The following is a 23,090-nucleotide window of genomic DNA, read 5'->3' as shown; positions in this document are numbered from 1 at the left end:
ATACGTTGTTGGGTTAATACTCCTGGTACAATCTATGTTAAATGCCATGCTCAAGGGCACAATGATGATGGCCCATGGCTCGCTCCTTACGGGGATCATGCCAACAACACTCCGGTCCCTGAGCCTCAACCAGTGGCGTACATTTCATGTGAACATTTGGGGGACAAGAGTCCTGGTGAGGACACCAACACATAATCATCCCATACTGAGAACCTCAGCACATCCCTTGGAAAGACCTGAGATGATAAAGGTTGTTCAACAGGCCAGCTCTATTTTTTGGCATCGTTCTCTCCATCAGTTCTCTTATGCTCTGTTTGTATTAACACATGTCAAGCTCAGTAATCCACAAAATAGCAGCAAGGGCAGCATCACCTCAGATGACTCTGCATGCTCTGAAGAGTTTTAGAGTCAGGCGAAATCACGCTGGTTTTTCCTGGCGGCTCTGGACAAGCAGCGCCTGTTATTACATGGCAAAATCCCTTTATGAACAAAGCAAATAAAACAGGCCATTTAAATCTCCAAAAAATACACTGGCATACTCAAGAGCGCATTTCTCAGAGATTAGCTAGCCTGAGGTGAGCAGCCTGAAAACGATCAGCGAAAAAGTTCCTTTTGTTGAAAACTGGACCCTGTAGCTCTGTCCCAACTTATTTGTAGAGGTTCATGTTTCCACAAATGTATTCATTTTAATTGCTTTTTTCTCTAAATATTTGGTAAAGCTACACACATCCCTAAGTGTGGATGTTTGCCCCAGAACTCTTAGGGATTTCACATTCTTCATGCGAGTTTTCAACACAGAGTGACAAATAGTCTTTCTTTCTTTCTTTCTTTCTTTCATGTTTTACAGCTCTGTTTTTTAGCAAATCAAGTTAGATCCAGTGATGTTTCTGTCAAACTGGTTTTGGGCAATTGTTAGCTGGTCAGTCTGGGAGAGATGTCCTCATTTAGATAGCTGTAAGAATGTGTGTATATGTGTGTGCTTACTTGCATGCTCTCCGTTATCTTTTTGTCTCTCATTAATATTCACAGGCTCTCTGTCTTTGCCCCAGCAGTTGTTTATCATTTACAGATGTGAAAATGTTCTATGTATTTGCTTAAACTCAAAGCTTATTTAGTCCCATTAAACTTCATTATGTGGAATCTCATTAGCCCCCTGCCTGTGCTCAGGAGCCACTGGAATAATGTGTATGTGTGTAAGTGTGTGTTTTGGTGGAAGTGTGAAAGCTAAATCACTGTTAAACATTCCATTATGTCATAAATGACTTGATAATTTTGTTTCCCTTTTGTTACCCTGTGATTGAATCAGCATGAAGTTTAATTATTTGTCAAGATATACATGATCAAGCATATATTTAGCACCTCTTAAGAAAAATAGTTCTAAATAGTACCAAATAAGGGTTCTTCGGCTTGTAACAATAGCAGAAGCCTTTTTGGTGTTAAATAGAACCCTTTTTTGAAGGTTCCATAAAGAACCATTCATTGAAAATGTTATATAGAACCTCAATAGTGCTATAAAGAACCTTTTTGATGTTTTTTTTATTATTTTTTTTACCCCTCTATATATCTGCTCCTATAAAACATTATAGCCTCAATTATGGGTTTTCATCAAATATAAGCAAACAAGCAAACAAATAAAAGCAAGGCATGTGTCAATTAAGTACTTTTATTTTCTATTTAAATGAAAGATTTTAGAAAAATAACAATGTTTTTACAGCAATCATTAGTACATTCATTAAACAACTGAGTACATTAATAAATGATTGTGATTAAATAATTCCAAATGCATACATCACTCACATTAATAAATACATAAATAAATACATAACGTGACAGAGTCAATAAATGCATATGCAAATGAAATAGCAGACCCTTACATTGCTCCACACATTAAGGCTGGGACAGACACTTGCACATTCTTTTATCTTTTATATAGAGAGTATTTTTTATTTCATACTCACAACCAATTCTTCAAGGAAGAACAAAGTCCCATGGAAACTCAACAAAGATGTAATGAAGGCTAAATTTCACAAAAAAAATCTTTTTTTGCTGTAAATGAGTGGCAGCTCCTCTCTGCAAGTAATGAGGTTGTGGGGTCCAACTGCATCTGCCTGAATAGAAATACACAATTAGGTTCAGAGAGTGTTTCAGTATATGTGGACAATATACGTACAGTATGTGAGCCGTTCACAATGTGAAAAAGAGAAAGTATGAGTTTTTATTTTATTTTATTTTGTTTTGTGACTGGGCAAAATGTTTATGCATAAACCAAAGTAAATAATTGATACATAAGAAAATTTTATATGGATCTAAAATCATATAACAAGTTTTCCTTAGTAAAGGTTAAAATTTAAAGGGCTTAATATGGACTTTCTCAACATTTTGCTAAGACTTACCCACGTGCTATGCTGCCTTTAACAACCAATGACAAAATTGTCTGTTGTGTAATAACAGGTGAAGTTTCATTCATTCTGTGATTATTAATTAAAGGTAATAAGCACTAAATTTGGTCCATCAGTCTCATGTCCTGCAGGGAGAGAAAAATAGATGCCATTAGCTCTAGGTTCTGTCTTCATGAATTCCCAAGATTATTACAAATATTTGCAAAAAAATAATTGGATACAGGTTTTATTTGGACTATAGGGCTACATTTCTAAATCTAAAGGTTAAGAAGCTCTGAGTAAAATCATTTATAATTATTGAATGCGTAGAGGACAGTGTTGCAACGAGAAAAAATATTTTGCTTAAGTAGTCCTGCAAATGCTTTAAATAGTAACAGCCATACAGTTGACTGTATTATAATCTTTGATTCTGATGCTGTGAATGAGCTGAGAAAATGCGATCCCCCCAACATGAACAGTTACAGCCATAGCGGTAGCAAAATTGTTATAAATCATGACTTCAAATTTGGCTCCCAAACAGCACATTAATGATAAACTGTAAACTTTAAATTCACAGCAGTTTCACTTTCAAACACAGCGAGTGAAGCAAAAGAAAAATAAGAAAATTTCACTCCTATTTAATTGTACTAATGGGATTTTTTTGTCCCTGATAACTTTCCTGCTAAAACTGCTAATGGTTAAAATGTTTTAGCGACATATTAAAAAAGTCTGTTTTGAAAGTCTTTGAAATTGGTCGGTTGCGCTGTCATCAATGACGCGGTGGCTTTGAAATAGTTTATTGACAGTTATATTCAAAAATCAAAAGGGTGGGAATAAAGAACCCCCAATGCCCAATGCAAAGAACCATTTCAGCACAAAAGGGTTCTTCAGGAAGATATGGTTCTAAATAGAACTGATAAAGTCAGCAAAGAACCTTTGAAGAACCCTCTTATTTAGAGTGTACATTCTGATTCCTTTTCCAGGTTAAAACAATTACTTAAAGGCTAAACACTTTTGTCAGACACGTTACACATCCTACAACAGTTGGTCTGAAAATATTGACTGTATTATATGATATATAAGTTGCTAATCATATGTGTTTTATGGGCTTCATCTGACAGGTAGACAGGAAATAAACTGTCAGATTTCATAAAGCACTTCCTCTAGGTCATGGGGATTGTGGCTGATCTCACAGCACAGGCTCACACTTACTTTTATCAGCGATCTACAGTGTTCTTATGCTGCCGACAGAAAACAGCTCAACAGTTGAACAGTTCTTTAATATTTCTTGAGATGTTTTTACTGACTGAGGCTAGAAAAGTAGTTTCAGAAGTAAACTACAGTATTACTTTTAGTATTAGTATTAAAAGTAGTATTTATAATATTACTAATGTTCTCATTAATATCATTATTTGTATTTGTATCAGTAACATTATTGGTATCAGTATTAGTATTATATTATTAGATATTTAGTATTAGTACTACTGCTAGTATTAGTTAGTACTAGTATTAGTATTGGCCTCAATTTTAGTGTTAATTAAGTGTTAATTAGTATTAGTACTAGTGTTACTATGAACATTAGCATGGAATTAGTGTGGAATTAACGTATTAGTATTAATGGAGTGAATATTAGTATTAATATTACTATTTAAATTAATATTAATGTTCACATTTGTATCGGTATTAGTATTGGTATCAGCATTAGTGTCAGTATTAGTATCAGTATCGTTATTGGTATCAGTATTAGTGATAGTATTGCCGCAAGTATTAGTTAGTACTAGTATTAGTATTAGTATTGGTCAGATTACCATTAGTATTAATTAGTATTAGTACTAGCCAGTATGAACATTAGCATGGAATTAGTGTGGAGTTCATGTATAAGTATGAATGGAATTAATAATAGTATTAATATTACTATTTAAATTAATATTAATGTTCACATTGGTATCAGCATTAGAGTCGGTATTAGTAACAGTATCAGTATTAGTATTAGTGTAAGAATTATTATTGTTATCAGTATTAGTGTTAGTAATAATATCACTATTTAATATTAGTACTACTGTTATTATTAGTTAGTACAAGTATAATATTGGTCTCAGTTTTAGTGTTAATATTAATTACTAATAGTACTAGTGTTAGTATTGGTATCCATATGAACATTAGCATGGAATTCATGTATTTGTATTAATAGCTATTAGTAGTATTAACACTGTGTAACATTTACCTGAGTCCTTTAATAGTATTTTATGCGTGTTTCAGGATTTTTTTCTAAAGCATGTATATTCGCCTAATAGTTTTCTACAAGCATCTGATTTACAGAGGTTCATTTCCAGTGGCATTGCTTGGATGGCAATTTGATTAAAATGTAAACTGATTAAAGATGAATAAATTGTAACAATAACCATAACTATTACTGTAAGAATTGATCAGGAAATTTTGTGTGGTTGCTGCCCAATGATCTATTAGCATGTGTATCAGTGGTCTTAACCTTAGTGGAAACTTTCTGTACTACCTCAATTCAGCTAATATTAGAGCAAACCCGAGCCAGCGTGTGTTTGCTAGATCTACTTAAATAACTGCAAAGGAAACCCCAAACTCCTCCACACTCACACACTTTTTCTCACACACACAGTTTCCTACACATTTGTTGACGGAATTAGCTTTTATTGAGTTTGTGGAGGGCTTGCCAGTGTTGGCTGATATATTTAAGATGATGTTGTGGGACTGTGTGTGTATGTTGCTGCCTGTCTGTTTTTTTGTGAGTATTAGGAAAACTGTTTATGTATCCAAAAAGCTGTTTATGAGAGTACTTGTACTGGTTATTCACCTCTACGTCACAGTGTTTTTGGCTTTTCACTATCTTTATCATCTCTCTTTCTCCCTCTCTCTTCTCTGCAGACATCGATGAGTGTTTGGAGAATAACGGAGGTTGTGATCATTTCTGCCGAAACACGGTGGGGAGTTTCGAGTGCAGCTGTCAGAAAGGACACAAGCTCCTCACCAATGAGCGCACATGTCAAGGTGGGTGATTGACAGTTTTCAAACAAACTGCGTGGGAATTTATACCAACATTGTAAATGTTCATGGCTGTTTGGTCTTTCATTATGACAGTTCTTGATTCAACTTAAAGGAATAGTTCACCCAAAAATGACAATTCTGTACTTACAAGACAAATACGTACTCACGTTATGTTGTTCCAAACCCATACGACTTAAAAAAAAACAAAAAAACAAAAAAACAACAACACCATAGAGCACCATAAAAGTAGTTCACTGGACTTGTGCGCTATACTCCAAGTCTTCTGAGGCCATAGGATAGTGTTGTGGGAGGAACACACTGAAAATCTGGCTTATATTGCCCTTTTCAAGCTTGAAAGTCACTGGTCACTGTCTACTGTTGTTGAATGGAAAAGAGCAGCATGAACAATTTGCAAAATGCTTCTTTTTATGCAAATCATACAGGTTTAAATGATGATAGTGTTTTCATTTTTGGACAACTATCTCTTTAAAACCATTAATACCAGCTGAGCTTATTTTCTGGTATTGCAAAGCAGTTTACACACACTGTCCTCATGCTCTCACTTCTGTTTGGTTGGGAAGCATGCTGCGTTGTATGCGGTGTGTGTTCTTCTCATGTGTGTGCATTTACAATGCACTTGAGTTTACTAGAGGTGAATGGTGGCAGATTCCTAAAAGCATGTCGGAGCATGAGCAGGAGTACAAACATAAATTATTTTATTAAGCTCAACCAAAACACCACACCACCCTTTTCCTGGCTATCAGTGTGTGGTGTGTGTGTATGTGTGTGTATTTTCTTACACTGACTGGATGGCAATGAGGGGTGTGTTGGTTAAGTATGTACAGGCTGTGTGCTACAAGCAATAGCTATAATGATGCTTGCTTTGCAAACACCAAAACCAAAAAGTGGTCAAAAGAGCGAATGTCAGGCTTGCTTTTGTCTTGTAGGATACTGATGGTTAAACCTCCATATTGGGAAATAGTTTCAACGGTTTTGTGTGTGTAAATTTATGTATTCGTCTGTCGCAGATATTGATGAGTGCTCTTTCGAGAGGACATGTGACCACATCTGCATCAACTACCCAGGCAGCTTTGAGTGTGTGTGTCACAAAGGCTACAGTCTTTATGGACTAACACACTGTGGTGGTGAGTTCACAATCTCCAAACACATAGAGATACTCATTCATATTTAAGGGGGAGAAAAGAAAAGAGAGAGAAAGCAACAAAAATATTGAGCAGAAATAAAGGGTTAAGTTTGCTGAATTGACTAAACCTGTCTGTTTGTGTGTGTATGTGTGTGTCAGATATTTACGAGTGCAGTATTAATAATGGGAGCTGTGAATACGGGTGTGTGAACACACAGGGCAGCTACGAGTGTGTGTGTCCCCCTGGACAAAAGCTCCATTGGAACAAGAAGGACTGTGTTGGTAAGTCATTGTGTCATTCCCTAAATATTCCATAATGTTTGACATTTTCATGGTAAACGTACCTCGTTTGTCCCTCAGAGACAGTAAAATGCCTCCCGAATGGGAAGCCGGCACCTCGTGCTCAGCTCAGCTGCACCAAGACAGGTGGAGGGGAAGTGTGTTCACTGTCCTGTCCATCAAACGCCCTTTTCCTGGCAGGTCAGTTCCTAATTTTGTCTTATTTCTGTGGTCCCAATTTACATTAGGATTCTTTCACTACTATGTACTAACATAAAAATACATACAATACAATGCATTTGTTGAGGAACTACATGTTGTTCTGCAAAATCTCTCAAGATTCACATTTGCTGATATTGAGATTGAGGTAAGGGAAGGTTTAGGAGTACTGGTAAGGTTGGAGTTTGAGGTTAGGGTAAGGATTGGGCTAGGGTTAGGAATAGGGGTAAGGTTAACAGTGTACAGTAATTACAGATGTAGTTAAATGCAGGTACTTTAAATGCAAGTACAATGCAACAACACATAGTTACATAACAAGTACATTGTATCAAATGCTTAAAGGAATGGTCATTTACTTACCCTCATGCCATCCCAGATGTATTGTATATGACTTTCTTTCTTCTGCAGAACATAAACAGAGATTTTTAGAAAAATATCTCAGCTCTGTAGGTCCATACAATGCAAGTGAATGGTGGCCTTAACTTTGAAGCTCTAAAAAGCACATAAAGGCAGCATAAAAGTAATCCATAAGACTCCAGTGGTTACAGCCACGTCATCTGAAGTGATATGATAGGTGTGGGTGAGAAACAGATCAATAGTTAAGTCCTTTTATTCTGTCAATCTACACTTTCGCTTCCACATTCTGGTATGGAAGTGACTTTCACTTTCACATTTAGCTACTTACTGGTTGGGGCTGGTCAAATGTAGAGATTTAGATCTGTTTCTCACCCTCACCTATCATATTACTTCTGAAGACATAGAGTTAACCACTGGAGTTGTATGGATTACTTTTATGCTGCCTTTATGTGCTTTTAGAGCTTCAAATTTACAGCCACCATTCACTTGCATTGTATGGACCTACAGAACTATAGGTCCATACAATGAATACAGTTGCAATCAATGTGATTCTATGCTGTTTGGATAAATTCATTGCAGTTTGATATGTGTTGCTTGAATTATTTCACATAATGTGCATTATAAACTGTATGTCAGGTCACTTTCTCACAAATATGGTAGGAGACAAAATTTACTCAGCTAAAACGCTCCATTAACAGTGTTTGGCACAGAGCATGGCACAATTTTTGCCCTCTGCTTCCCTCTAGTGGTTCAAACCATATATCACATATATAAATGCCAACATGCTGGTAACTTTAAAGGAATAGTTCACCCAAAAATGAAAATTCTCTGATTAATTACTCACCTTCATGATATCCCAGGTGTGTATGACTTTCTTTCTTCACCAGAACACATTTGGAGAAAAAAAAAAAAAAAAAATCTTAGCTCAGTAGGTCCTTAAAATGCAAGTGAATGGCGATTTCTCTTTTGATGCCCCAAAACTCACAGACAGTCAGCATAAACGTTATCGATACGACTCCAGTGGTTAAATGAATGTCTTCTAAAGCGATACCATTGCTTTTGGTGCGAAAAGTATAAATTTTTAAGTATTTTTGAACTGTAATCCAATGCTTCAGGAGAGGGTAGAGTCCAAGCGGTCTCTCGTGTGATGTATTCGGGTTGCCATGGATACTGAGGTAATCTCACATTCTCCACTTGGTTGAGACATCCAGGATGAGCACACAAATGCACCATTGTGAGTAAAGAAACAGATAATAACAGATCTAAACCAAAATCAACCACGCTACTGTACAGCGTTCCTCCTTCTCATTTGTATACAGCACTGCCCTTCTGGCTGCAGTTCCCACATGTTTCAAATGCCAATGCGATTACATCACATGCGCGCACCACTGCCGACCGGAAGCATGATTTAAGTAAAAAAAAAAGTACTTAAATATTTATCTTTTTCTCAACTGTGTCGCTTTTGAAGATGTTAATTTAACAGCTGGTGTCGTATAGATGAAGTTTATGCTGACTGTCTTTGTCATGCGCACCTGGGATATCATGAGGGTGAGTAAATAATGAGAGAATTTTAATTTTTGGGTGAACCATCCCTTTAAGCTACTTATTGTTTTTATATTGTGATAGTGAATGCAGCTGGGATAGTTCACCCAAAAATGAAAATTCTCTCATAATTTACAAAGTATAAACAAAGATTTTTAGAAGAATATTTCAGCTCTGTAGGTCCATGCAAAGTGAATGGTGGCCAGAAATTTGAATCTCCAGAAATCACATAAAGGCATCATAAAAGTAATCCATAAGACTCCAGTGGTTAAATCCATGTCTTTAGAAGAGATATGATAGGGTGAGAAACATATAAATATTTAAGTAATTTTTTACTATAAGCTTCGACAAGTTGGTGGCAATATGTATGAAGAATGCGAATTGCCAAAAAACAAAAGAAGAAGAATGTGGAGGTGAAAGTGGAGATTTATAGTGAAAAAGGGACTTAAATATTGATCTGTTTCTCACCAACACCTGTCATATCACTTCTGAAGACATTAATTTAATCACTGGAGTCTTATGGATTATTTGTATGCTGACTTTATATGCTTTTTGGAGATTCAAAGTTCTGGCCACCATTCACTTGCATTGTATGAACCTACAGAGCTGAGATATTCTTCTTAAAATCTCAATTTTTGTTCTGTAGAAGAATGAAAATCACACATCTGGGATGTCATGAGGGTGAGTAAATGATAAGATAATTTAAATTGTAATTTTGGTGAACTATCCCTTAGCTCTGCCATGCACCACATGCTTAATGCACTACTCAAAACAGACCTGAATCATTAATCAAGAGCTTGATGATGAAAAGGCTGATGGAATGAGAAGAAATGAAGAACAGCTCTGAAGCATTAGAATTGAACTGTGAGGTCTTCGCAGTGCTAATAATGTGTCTTGGGATCAGCATAGCTGCTGTTAGACAACCAAACAAATCATAAAGTGCAAAAACATGTATAACTGACCTAACAAGAGGACTGCAGAGATTTTTTTTATATTCTGTGAGAAAGTGTCTATTGGAAATATTCCAGAATGTTTCAATGGTATTTCAAAAGGACGTCTGTCATCTCCGTGGACTGATTTGGTAAAGTTATTAAGACATTAGATGCCCAAAACTTGTCTCTGACCATTTTTATGCAAGGACCATCAGCTCAGAGGAATGTGAGTAAACTTATTAACACCCAAAAGTCTTGATTCGCTATATTTGCACACTGCGTAGTACAACTCTAGTATGCACTATTCAAAGTAGTATGCATTACAAATGTTATAATGCACTATAACATCTAGTATGCACTACAAAACAAGCCTGCATTAAAAAGTAGTATACACTGGAAAATTCAGTATCCATATTCAGTATGCATTGTACATCTAATGTGTACTACCAAAATAAGTATGCACTTATATGAATGTGCTCTGGGTGCTTGAATACTGTAGTAGATAGTGTGCATTAGGGTAGTATGCATTACAGTATTGTATGCAGTACGAAAACAAATGTAGACTATAGAATCTATAATGTACTTGGTAGTACATACAAGGTAGCGAACACCAGGTGTTGTAGGGGGTTGTTTCTAAATGTTATCCTCCATCTTGCCATCTTATTGACCAAAATAAAGTGTGCGGACTACCGTGGGCTGTAGTATATGTACTCCCTAGGTGATGTACTCTATGTAGTGCACACTAGATGGGATGCTCTACAATATAGTATGAAATACAATAAAATTTGCACTACAGAATCTAGTATAATTACAAAAAGTGAAATGCATTACTTAAAACAAGTACTGTATACACTACAAAATAATGAACCTAGTAGTGAGTACTAAGGAGTGAAGACTAGATGCCATAGGTGTTGTTGCTAAATGTTACCCTCCATCTTGCCATCTTAATGACAGACTACAAAAAAGTGCAGACTACCATGGGCTGTGTAAGTATGTCCTTGGTGGTGTATAACAATACCAGGTAGTGCACACTAGGTAGTATGCACTACAATCTAGTATGAACTGTAAAAACGAATATGCACTAAAAAGGTAAATGTTACCCTACATCTTGCCATCTTATTCACAATTTTTTTTTAGATTGCCATACACTGTAATAAAGTGTGTCTACTCAAAAACAACAGAGTTTGTAACAGCAAGTGTACAGTACTGTTTGTGAATATGAGTATTTATCTTTGAGTGTGTTTGTTTATCACTCTTGGATCATCTGTATATGTGTGTTAATAGTCTCCCTGGGTTCAGACAGTGACTACTTAAGCTGTATAAAAACTCTTTTAATCCTGTTCACCCGGGGCCTGCAGTGTCACGCCAACAGAAACACTCAGCCTGCCACTGGACGATTTGTGGCCAGGCCAAAGTTAGGCCAATGACTCTCTAGACAACATCACAGTGCTTTGTCATCCTGACAGCCAACCCTCTCTACTCACACACACATACGATACAAAGCATTACTCAGGCGCAAGCAGCATATAGAATGTCTGTTAAACTTTTTAAATACGTGTGTGTGTGTGTGTGTTTTTTGTGTGTGCGTTTTATTTAGATTCTGAAAACAGTTACACTTTGAGCTGTGGAGTACCTGTCCATCCAGGTAAAGTTCCACCGAAGAGGAACATCACTACTTCCAACAGTAGCTCCTTGCAAACCTGCACAGGTAACACACGCACACACGTTCATGCATTTATCTCTCCACCAATTCTCTTGATTATGCATTACTAAATTTAGTGTGCATTAATAAATACGTATGCACTAAAATTAAAGTATGCATGCACTTTAAATCTTGTATGTATGGCATCTGTCCTCTTGATTCGCTGCTTTACTAAACTGTGATTATTCTGCACAGCTCTGAGACAAGGGCTACATTCTCTCCCATAAACCATAGAATGCACTAGAATCTAAAAGAACAAAAAGTAGTATGCATTACAAAGGCTAATATGCACTATAAAGTCTATTATGTACAACAAAACAAGCATGCACTACAATATCTAGTATGCACTAAAAATCTAGTATGTACTGCATCTTTACTCTTGTCGGATTACTGAACTGGTCAATCTGCACAGCTCTGAGACAAGGGCCACATACACATAATCATAGTATGTACAACAATCTAAACGAACATTACATGCATTGCAGTCGAGTATGCTCTACAACTAGTAGTAAGCATTACTAGAGCTAATATACACTATAAAATGTAATATGCAATACAAAATTAGTTTGCTCTAAAATAGTAGGTATAATAGAAAGCATGCACTTTATATCTAGTGGGTATTATAGTATGTGTAGTATGTAGTAGTAGTATGTATCTGTCATCTTGATTTGCTGATTTACTAAACTGGTTAATCTGCACAGCTCTGGGACAAAAGCCACATAATCTCCCATAAACCATAGTATGCACTAGAAATCTAGTATGTGCTAACTACATCTATCCTCTTGATTCGCTGATTTACTAAACTGGTAAATCTGCAAAGCCCTAAGACAAAAGCCACATTATCTTCCATAAACCGTAGTATGCACTGCAAAATCTAGTAAACACTACAAATCTAGTATTTACTAACTACATCTATCCTTCTGATTCACTGATTTACTAAACTGGTTAATCTGCACAGCTCTGAGACAAAAGCCATATTCTCATTCATAAACCATAGTATGCACTACAATTTCTGGTATGCACTATAAATCTAGTATGTATCCTTTTGATTTGCTGATTTACTAAACTGAAACAAGAGCCATATTATCTCCCATAAACCATAGTATGCACTATAAATGTAGTATGTACTAAATCTGTCCTTTTTATTCACTGATTTATTAAACTGTGGTTAATCTGCACAGCTCTGGGACAAGGGTCACATTTTCTCCTATAAACCATTTTATGCACTACAAACTCTAGTATGTACTGCATATATCCTTTTGATTCACTCCTTACCTTGGCCCAGAATAGCTCTTTAATTTTTTTGGCCTTTTTAGCAGAGATCAGACAAGACAACTGTAAACGAGCTAAACAAATCTTTATGACTATTGACAGGGCTCATATACAGGGATCTGCAATGACAATTAGGCCAGGTCCTATCGTTCAACCACATTGAGGTCACACACCCGCTCAGATCCAAAAACACGCTACTATTAGCCCTGGGACTCTCTCATTCCCAGCTCTCAGAATCCGACATTCCCCATGCGGTTTGTTCTGTAGATTTTGGAGAGGTTCAGAGAGACAGACAGACTGCTTAGAAATACTCAAGCATGCACACACGCTGCTCCTTGTGTTGGATGGGATACATAGGAATGCTGTGAACCTGAGCAAATGACTCTGCTGGCTGCAGGTCTACATGCTGACAGATTTGAAATACACAGACGGGTTTATACCACAGCAGCTCCTGAGGGCCTCTACACAGGGCCCAGGGTAAACACACAGTTCACAGTCAATTCACACATTCTGAAAAACAACAACAACAACAATAACAACAAAAAACGGCTTGGAACGGCTTGTTCCAAAACGGCCACACGAACCATAGAGATGGTTCAACCACAGCTCTCGCTTCAACTTCTGACCCTTTGTCTCCCTTCTTGACTTCCTTTTTTTCTATTGCTCTTTACTTGTCTCAGTGACCTTGAACTCGTTATTCTCAACTAGATACTCACATTTTTAATACTTTGGAATGGCCCACTAAGCCCACTGGACAGATTTAGTAGGTTTGAATTTTGGAATTCAAAGAGGCCTCATATTTTGTAATTTTCCGTGATTATTATCCAAACTGTGCAAGTCAAAGTCTTTGCCTATTTCCTGTCCATCAGAGATGCTGGCCCAGCCTGTAAAGCAGAAAGCACGGTTTAAGATCAAAGACGCCAAGTGCCATCTGAGACCCCGGAACAAGGAGAAGCACAGAGACATGGGAAAGCAGGGCTTTCAGGGTAAGAAAATTAGACAATACGTTAAACACTGCAAATTTAAACAATGTTTTCATAAAAGGATGAACAAATGTCCCCTCTAACCAATTCCTTACCTTTCCTTTTCTACCCCTTTTCTCCCTTTTCTTGTTTCCTTTCTTTCTTCCTTTTCCTTTTTCTTTTTCCTTTTCCTTCAAAATTTCCCCTTCTTTTTCTTTTTCCTCTTCCTTTTCCCTTTCCTTTTTGCTTCCTTTCCCTTCCTCCTTCCTTTTAATTTTTCATGTTTTTGTGTTTTCATGTTTTGTGTTGATTTTTTTGTTTTATTTACTTTTTCTAATGATTCATGTTTATTTTCCTTTTTCCTTTTCCTTTCCTCTTTTCATTCCTTTCCTTACATTTCCTTTCCTTCTTTCTTCTAATTCCCCCTGGTTTCTCTCCTCCTTCCTTTTCCTTTTTCATGTTTTCATGTTTTCATGTTTCCTGTCTTCCCTTCCCTTCCTTTCCCTTCCCTTCCCTCTTCCTTCTCATTTTTCCTTTTTGTTCTTTATTATTTGTCATGTATCATTTCCTTCTTCCTTCTTATTTTCCTGTTTCTACTTTTCCCTTTTTCATTTCCTTTGTTCCTTCCTTCTCCTTTTTCATGTTTTCTCTCCTACTTCCTTCTCATTTTTCCTGTTTCCTGCCTTCTTTTCTTGTCTTGTCTGTTATTTTATTTCCTTTTCTTTTGCTTTCCTCAGCTGGTCAGTTCCCATGCACCGATGACTGTCAGGTGACATTCGTGAATCTTAAGTGTGACTCTTCCAAAAAGCGCCGGCGTGGCCGAAAATCTCCATCCAAAGAAGTCTCCCACATCACCGCAGAGTTTGAGATGGAAATGAAAGAAGAGGAGGCCTCAGGTAACATTATGTCCGCATGTGTGTAGTTCTCTCTCGTTAATTACAGGGTCCATGACTGCCAACTACACAGTGACTCTATAGTATGAGACTTTGGTGGAAACTGACTTTTAAGAGAATGAATATAAATGTATCCATCTTTTTTTATGTCAGAATCATGTAATATGGATTGTGTGCGCGAGAAGACCAAACAGAAGCTGCAGAATGCCATGCGCACCCTGAGGAAGTCGATCAGTAAGCAGCAGTTTTATATTCAGTTCTCCGGCACGGCGTATGAGGTGGCCCAGCGTGCTGTGCGACAGACAGAGGGAGATGAGACCTGCAGTATAGGACAGGTCCTCACAGAGGGGAAGTGCGGTGAGCATTTGTTTTTTGTTTTTTTCTGATTTAGTGCGTTGAAAACACTATACTGTATGAATCCTGTGTGTGTGATTGTGTGTTTGGGTGTGTGCTGCGACTGTATTTCTATGTGTTTGTTAAGGATATTTTTAATGTAGGATTCTTTGATTGTTTTAGTTTAGTTTTAGTTTGTTCAACATTTTAGTTTTTCTGTATATTTAGTATATATTTAGTTTGTATTATTTTAGGGCTAAGTTGATGCATTAACTTATAACATTTTAATATTTTTAATGCTATTCATTTCTCAAAAGCCAAAACTTAATTAATTACTAGTTATTTTTTATTTTTATCTCAGATTGTTTTAGTTTTTGTTAATGATGATAACACTGGTTTGTGTGTTTCCCAGTCAGCTGCAGTGTGGGAATGTTCTACGGTGGAGAACAGGAGCAGTGTGTGATGTGTCCACCAGGAACCTATCAGGACAGAGAGGGTCAACTGTCCTGTGAGCCCTGCCCCAACACAGAGGGACAGGGCATTGCGGGGGCCAAGAACGTCTCAGAATGCGGAGGTGTGTCCTTTTGTGTGGATACATATGTATTTCACATTAAATCAATAAACAGATTTGTAATGATAATGACAGGCCTATTGATTATTGGGCTGATTAATGGTCAAGGTCAATATAGATGAAAAATCCCAAATTATTTGTTAACATGCAAATGTGGATTTCATACCAAGGACTGGACCAAGTGTGGATCAGTTTGTGATAGCTCAGTTTCTTCAGTCTATAAGCTCCCTGATGACCTGAAATTGACTGACAGCACAGAACCACACCTCAAAATTATATTATACTATGACTCTCATGTATGGGTGAAATGCCAAGCTGAACTGTTTGCAAAGCAATTGAGCAACAGTGGGTTTGACCAGATTGAAAGAAAACAGTTTTGTGCTTTAGGTATGTAAGTATGTATGTTTTTTTTTTTTTTTTTTACTTTTTGAGAATTTTGTCTCAGGTATGTTAAGAGAGGATTTTAAGCTGTGTCTGTTTTATGCCAAGCATGATGTGAAGATGCTTGTGTTCAGCTGTGTCACGATGGGATAAAGGTTCTATCCATTGTTCCTGGCAAGCTACTCTGCCTTACAGGCTCCATTTGGTTAGGATTAGGGTGTGGGTGGGGTTCGGGATTCTGCTTCCTGCCAGGAACAAACTGTGGCACCTTTGTACAATGGGCCAGTTGTGTGTAGATTGACGCCAGTTTGCAGAGAGAACAATTTGCTTTTGGCTCCCCCTTGTGGAATGAAAAAAGTATGAACAGTCTCATAATGTGACACATTTCTGTTTCAAGACAACATGAAATTGCATTCACAACGCATTTAACTACCAAAATGTGATGTACTTGCAAGTGAAACTAATGTAGGGATGAAGTTTTAGAATAGAGAAACAGAATAGATGCCTTTACTAATACATTTAATAGGGTCAATTATGATTTCATATTGACTGTGAATTATTATTTATTATCATTGAAAAGTAAATGAAGTTTAAACAATAAAAATGTAACAATTGAAAGCAAAAATTGCAATTAAAGAAATAAAACTAACGTCAAATCATATGGAGATTGTTACTAAATAACTTCATTTTTTCTCTGGTTGTAGGCCAGTGTCCTGCTGGTCACTTCTCTGCTGATGGTTTCCGTCCATGCCAGCCCTGCCAGCTGGGCACCTTCCAGCCTGAGCCAGGTCGTGTGCTGTGCTTCCCCTGTGGAGGAGGACTCATGACCCGACACACAGGCAGCATGTCCTTCAGAGATTGTGAAGCCAAAGGTATACTGGAATTTCCATAACCTGTGGCACTCTACAAAACAAGAGCACCTTTTATCTGTACAGGCCTGCTTTTGTGCTTATTTGTATATCTATCTATCCACGCAGTTCATTGTGCTCCTGGACATCATTATAACACCACCACCCATCGGTGTATCCGTTGTCCGGCTGGTACCTACCAGTCTGAGTTCGGACAGAACTACTGTATCACCTGCCCTGGAAATACCACAACAGATTTCGATGGAGCCACCAATGTATCCCACTGCAAAAGTAAGGAAGTCTATCACAGCAATTCCAAACATTATGCAAACACTATGCAGACTTCCTTTCAAAGACATGCTCTTGTGAAATCATTGAATTCATGTAGATAATTGTTCTCATCCCCTGTAGATCAGCTGTGTGGCGGTGAGCTGGGAGATTTCATGGGCTACATCGAATCTCCCAACTACCCCGGGGACTATCCATCTAATGTGGATTGCGTCTGGATCATCAACCCTCCAAACAAGAGACGCATCCTCATTGTGGTACCTGAGATCTTCCTGCCTATCGAGGATGAGTGTGGGGATGTTCTTGTCATGAGGAAGAGTGGTATGACATTATGCAACCTGTTTATAAATAAAGGGACAATTCACCCAAAAATTACAATTCTTTCATCATTTACTCACTTTCATGCCATCCCAGAAGAGTATGACTTTCTTTCTTCTGCAGAACACAAATGAAGATTTTTAGAAAAATATCTCAGCTCTGTTGCTCCACACAATGCAAGTGAATGGTGGCTGGAACTTTGAAGCACAAAAAAGCACATAAAGGCAGCATACAAGTAATCCATACTCCAGTAGTTTAATCCATGTCTTCAGAAGAAATATAGGCGTGGGTAAAAAACAGATAAATATTTTTTAGTCCTTTTTTACTATAAACCTCCACTTTCACTTCCACATTCTTCTTCTGTTGTTTTTGGCAGTTCACATTCTTCGTACATATCGCCACCTATTGGTTGGGGCTGGTCAAAGGTGGATATTTATAGTAAAAAAGGACTTAATTATTAATCTGTTTCTCACCCACACAAATAATTTTGCTTCGGAAGACATGGGTTTAACCACTTGAGTCTTATCGATTACTTAATGCTGCCTTTATGTGATTCTGTAGCTTGAAACTTCTGGTGTTCTGCTGAAGAAAGAAAGTCATACGCATCTGGGATGGCATGAAAATGAGTAAATGATGAGAGAGTTTTCACTTTTGGGTGAACGATCCATTTAAAGGAACTGAACAAAAAATAGTCAATAGACAATAGTCCCTCCCATTTCTTCTTAGCCCTGCCGACATCCATTACAACTTATGAGACATGCCAGACCTATGAGCGACCGATCGCTTTTACTTCCCGCTCACGGAAGCTGTGGATTCAGTTCAAGTCCAACGAGGGTAACAGCAGAAAGGGATTTCAGGTTCCTTATGTCACTTATGATGGTAAGACACAGCCCAAGCTCACACTCATACAAACACATGCATACACACATAGGTTTACTTTAGAAATGAGGGGAAAATTTGATACGGAATAGGTTGTGATGCTTCCTACGTACTGATCTTCGTCATGTAACATGTCCTGCACCGTTTGTTCTATGTACATGAATGAATCCTCAAATCATGTGGCTTGTTGAGGAGAGGTGAGCTATTACTTTTCTAAGTGATCAGACTTTTGTGTGGAAAATGTTAAAATGGGGGTGGGGAGGGGGGCACTTTTGGTTTGGGCCATCTTAGCAATCACCTAACAATGCCCTAGGAACCACCCTGAACAGATTATTAAACCACATACAGTAGTAACTTGCTAAAAACACCTAGCAACCACATAGAAACCTCCTAGAAGTGACTATTGTGTCGTTCTTCTGTAAAATGTAAAAATATTGTTTTGCAAATATATTCTCTCATGATAGTGAGAATTCAAAAAATTATTTGTTTGTTGTTACAGAGGACTACCAACAACTCATAGAAGACATTGTTCGAGATGGTCGACTGTACGCCTCAGAAAACCACCAGGAGATATTAAAAGTGAGAATTAAGTTTAAGCACTATCCATCTTTTTCCTGAACGCAGACATTTTTCAAGATTTTTAACTGAAGCCTGTTTTCTTTTTTCCGGTCTCCAGTGTTTTCATTCGCTAACCCTAACCCTGTTTTTAGAGATAATGTGATGTTTGACATATTACATTTGTAAGAATTGCCAAATTAAAACAATATGTGGTTCCATAATGCCGATACTTTACAGAGTCGCGATGACCATCTTTTGACAGCGCCTCACCCATAAAAGTTTAAGGAGTGGGTAGATTACATGAAGCCTGAACTCATTTGTTGTTCACAATCTGGATCGCTCATTTCAGCATTTTTAACATTGCTCATAATGGAGACCGGAACCAGAAAACAGTCCAGCAGCAATCAGAATCATCATGGCGCCATCAAGTGGTTGGTCAAGAAAACTGCAGATAAGAAACTTTTTAAGGGATAGTTCACCCAAAAAATAAAATTCACTTGTCATTTACTCACCCTCATGCCATCCCAGATGTGAATGACTTTCTTTCTTCAGCAGAACACAAACGAAGATTTTTAGAAGAATATCTCATCTCTGTACGTCTATACAATACAAGTCAATGGTGGCAGCATAAAAGTAATCCATATGGCTCCAGTGGTTAAATCCATGTCTTCAGAAGCTATATGATAAGTGTGCGTGAGAAACAGAATAATATTTAAGTTCTTTTTTACTTTAAATCTCCACTTTAAAGTAAAAAGATAAGAGTAAATGATAAGAGAATGTTAATTTTTTGTTGAACTATCCCTTTACCACAATTTTAGTGGCCACTTTTAATTATTTTCCTCTCTTTTTCTTTTCAGGATAAGAAACTGATTAAAGCCTTGTTTGATGTACTGGCTCATCCTCATAACTACTTTAAATACACCGTTCAAGAATCAAAGGAGATGTTCCCACGTTCCTTTATTAAACTGCTACGCTCCAAAGTGTCCAGGTTTCTACGGCCGTACAAATAGAAACCCGAACATTTCTTCCATGACCCTGCCTCAGTCCCCATCTCTCTTCCTTCTGTTCCACTGTTTCTCTCTTTTCTCCGCTAGATCCCAGAAGGTCTCACTACTGCGGGAAGAGAAAGATGTTTGGCCTTCTTCCTGTCTCAAATATACTATTCGCTTTTGTATTTGTCCCTTTGTCCCCTTTTTGATTCATTGTCTTTTTGTTTTGTTTGCTAATATTTATGTGCTTGATTCGGCAAAACCCCTATTTGGATGTTTGATATCTACAGTATATATTTGTATATGTATGTATATATAAATATATGTGTGTGTGTGTGTGCGTAAAACAATTTTGCAATTTCGCTTACAGACACACACAGATATATATTCTTATTTTGAAAAGGTTTTATTCCTGCCCCTAATGTGCACAAGATAGAGGTTTTAAAAGTCTTGGTGCACTTAAAGCATTCTTTTAAAGTTGGATTCGCTTCATGGACCTGTTCTGACCACAAAAATCTCAAAAACTCAAAGCTAGATGAAAACAAAAGATAAATGAGAAAAAAAGATGGAACAAGACAAAGACTACCTGTCAGTATGAGAGTTAGAGTTATGTGTACATTGTTTAACTAGTATTTGGAGCTTCAATTGCACTTGAATTTTATATTGTAAACTTTAGAGAAAAAAGAAATCTAAGTTACATTTTTCTTTGTTTTATTGTTGTATAGAGATGTTTTACCTTGGTTGTAGAAACGAAAATGTCCAAACTGCCCGACACAGAGCTACAAGTTCTTCTAAAGAGAAAGAAAAAATATTCTCCCTCTCTTCTTATTATAATACTGTACAAAAATTTCACTTCACATATTTTGTTATAATAATGTTTTTGACAATTCAAAGGTGAAGTGTGCAAATTTTGTGCCGCTAGCACCACCAAACGCAATGACACGACTCATGAGTTTGGGGGCGGGACTACCTGTTTGTTTTTGAAAACGATTCATTTTTGCAGTTCAGTTTTAATATCAGAAAAGTATTGATGTTAAAGTGCCATGTTTCTAGATTTGCTTGTTTCATGGGGCTTGTAGCTCTTTTTCAGCGTGTACTTCTTTGACAAGTATAATGCCGCTTGTTTCATGTGGTACAATTATGGTACAATGATTTATTGTTGCTAACCCTCCATTTAGTTATGTTACTGTCAATGGAGCATGAACATTTTTGGGAGATTGTAAATATGAGGATTTCAACCAGTCAGACCTTCTTGCTTTGAGGTGGTTGTACAGTCATTCATAAAAGTTGCAAGGAGATTGCTGATTCAGAACAACAGAGAGGCTGATTTTTGGAATAAAGAGCCATATTATGGCTTATTACATATCTATTACATAGTAATTACCTAGCAACTTTGTGCTGTGCACAAAGACTCATATCCTGCTCTTGTTGTTGGACTGTGGAAGATGTTTGTTCAGAAGAACTGATTACATACCAGAAGTATGTGAATATTGATTGTTGTAAAAACTTTATAGATGTTAATTTCACCTCAATCATGCATAACCAGGATGCATTAGTGGTGTGATCCATACTGAGAGTTTTACATCTGTGTGTGTCTATAGTACTTTCAGTTCTGTCATAGTTCTGTTTAATATTGCCTTTCTATTTTTTAAGAACTAATATAGAGAACTCTTTACAAACCTACAGTATGTGTGTACAAAACTCTACAGTCTTTTAAGGGAATATTCCAGGCTCAATACAAGTTAAGCTCAATCAACAGCATTTGTGGCTTAATATTGATTAACACAAAAGTTAATTTCGACTAGTCCCTCATTTTCTTTCAAAAAAGCAAAAATTTAGGTTACAGTGAGGCACTAACAATGGAAGTGAATGGGGGCCAACATTTTTAGAGGGTTTAAAGGTAGAAATGTGAAGCTTATCGTTAAAAAAAACACACATTAATTCTTCTGTTAAAACTCATGTATTATTTGAGCTGTAAAGTTGTTTAAATCATCATTTTTACAGTCATTTTAGTGTTTGTTGACATTACACTGTCATACCAACAAAGTTGTAAAATTAGCCGTAACTGTACACAGTAAAGGTTAAGTGATTTTATCACATTAAAATTATGTTTACATGCATATTGTTAATGTCTTGTGACTATACTTTTGAAACAGTGAGTATTTTAACGTAAAAAAAATTGGCCCCCATTCACTTCCTTTGTAAGCACCTCACTGTAACCCAGATTTTTGCTTTTATTAAAGAAAAGTAGGGGAAGTTCAAAATACATTTTTGTGGTTATCAATATTATGCCACAAACGCTGCCGATTGAGTTTAAATTGTGTTGAACCTGGAATATTCCTTTAAAAAGTAAGATAATAGAACAGCCCCAGGAAATATTGGATGCAATAAAGCTCTCACACACATACACACACAGGCATGCCATAAAATTTAAAGAAGCACAGATAACATTAACTGGCATTTGACAGTATTCTGCATTATTCTGCATATGTATTCCAGTTCGGGAGGGTCATTTTAATGCTGCTTTGTTATGTAAGCACTTATTAATGCTTGTATTTCTACCCTTTCTTTAGTATTCACAGGAACAGACAGGAACACACACACATTAATTCATCAGTATACCAGCACACACAATATATTACATTGGCTTGTGTTGTTATGCTAGCACATTGATTACTCTTTATGAGATAACCGCAGGTTGTCCTCAATCTCTTCTTTTTTATTCACATTTTATTGTCGTGTTTATTTACTAAAATATTAGCATGGAACTGTTTGAAGAACTGTTGTCATTAGGAAGATAAAGAATGTATGACCTGTAAAATCAACTAATTAAAACACATCTCAGTGTCTACACACACGCATACACTGATACTGTATAAGTAGCTCAGATGGAAATAATGACTCGGACTGCTGCTGGTGTGGATGTGTAAGCTTTATGAATACAGATATGTATAAGATGTACAAATGTTAGTTTTTTTTAAGTTAATATTTAGACTAGAAAGAGCCAGTGTGGTGGGGAAGGTGGCAGTCTAACACAGTGACATGTTCGGGACTGTCCCGGAAGGCTCTGTTGAATAGTGTGATTCCTACCATGGTGAAAACCACATTAAAGAAAGTGACAACAATTCAGCAGTGCAAAATCAACCCCAGAACTTAAGCAAAGGTGTGCAGAGGAGAAAGTAATATTGTTAAGATCTCACTTTATTAATAAATCATTCAAATCTCAA

At 36.9% G+C, this 23,090-nt stretch overlaps 1 protein-coding gene across 2 annotated transcripts in view; it reads left to right on the top strand.

Annotated features, from left to right (window-relative positions):
• LOC127436390 (signal peptide, CUB and EGF-like domain-containing protein 1) overlaps positions 1–23,090 on the top strand; it is a 105,597-nt gene extending 82,507 nt beyond the window's left edge. For both annotated transcript variants that reach the window (XM_051690495.1, XM_051690494.1), the window contains 15 exons: positions 5,277–5,399; positions 6,425–6,541; positions 6,700–6,822; positions 6,901–7,020; positions 11,467–11,577; positions 13,713–13,829; positions 14,543–14,701; positions 14,852–15,055; positions 15,444–15,605; positions 16,688–16,855; positions 16,961–17,122; positions 17,243–17,440; positions 18,164–18,316; positions 18,816–18,895; positions 19,732–23,090. In XM_051690495.1, the coding sequence (XP_051546455.1) occupies positions 5,277–5,399; positions 6,425–6,541; positions 6,700–6,822; positions 6,901–7,020; positions 11,467–11,577; positions 13,713–13,829; positions 14,543–14,701; positions 14,852–15,055; positions 15,444–15,605; positions 16,688–16,855; positions 16,961–17,122; positions 17,243–17,440; positions 18,164–18,316; positions 18,816–18,895; positions 19,732–19,884 (2,150 nt within the window). In that variant the 3' untranslated portion in view covers positions 19,885–23,090. The remainder of the gene's footprint in view (positions 1–5,276; positions 5,400–6,424; positions 6,542–6,699; positions 6,823–6,900; positions 7,021–11,466; positions 11,578–13,712; positions 13,830–14,542; positions 14,702–14,851; positions 15,056–15,443; positions 15,606–16,687; positions 16,856–16,960; positions 17,123–17,242; positions 17,441–18,163; positions 18,317–18,815; positions 18,896–19,731) is intronic.

Source organism: Myxocyprinus asiaticus, chromosome 47, assembly GCF_019703515.2.
Source record: "Myxocyprinus asiaticus isolate MX2 ecotype Aquarium Trade chromosome 47, UBuf_Myxa_2, whole genome shotgun sequence".
NCBI lineage: Eukaryota > Metazoa > Chordata > Actinopteri > Cypriniformes > Catostomidae > Myxocyprinus > Myxocyprinus asiaticus.
Note: the sequence above shows the minus strand (reverse complement) of the source record. Positions and strands in the feature narration are given on the sequence as shown.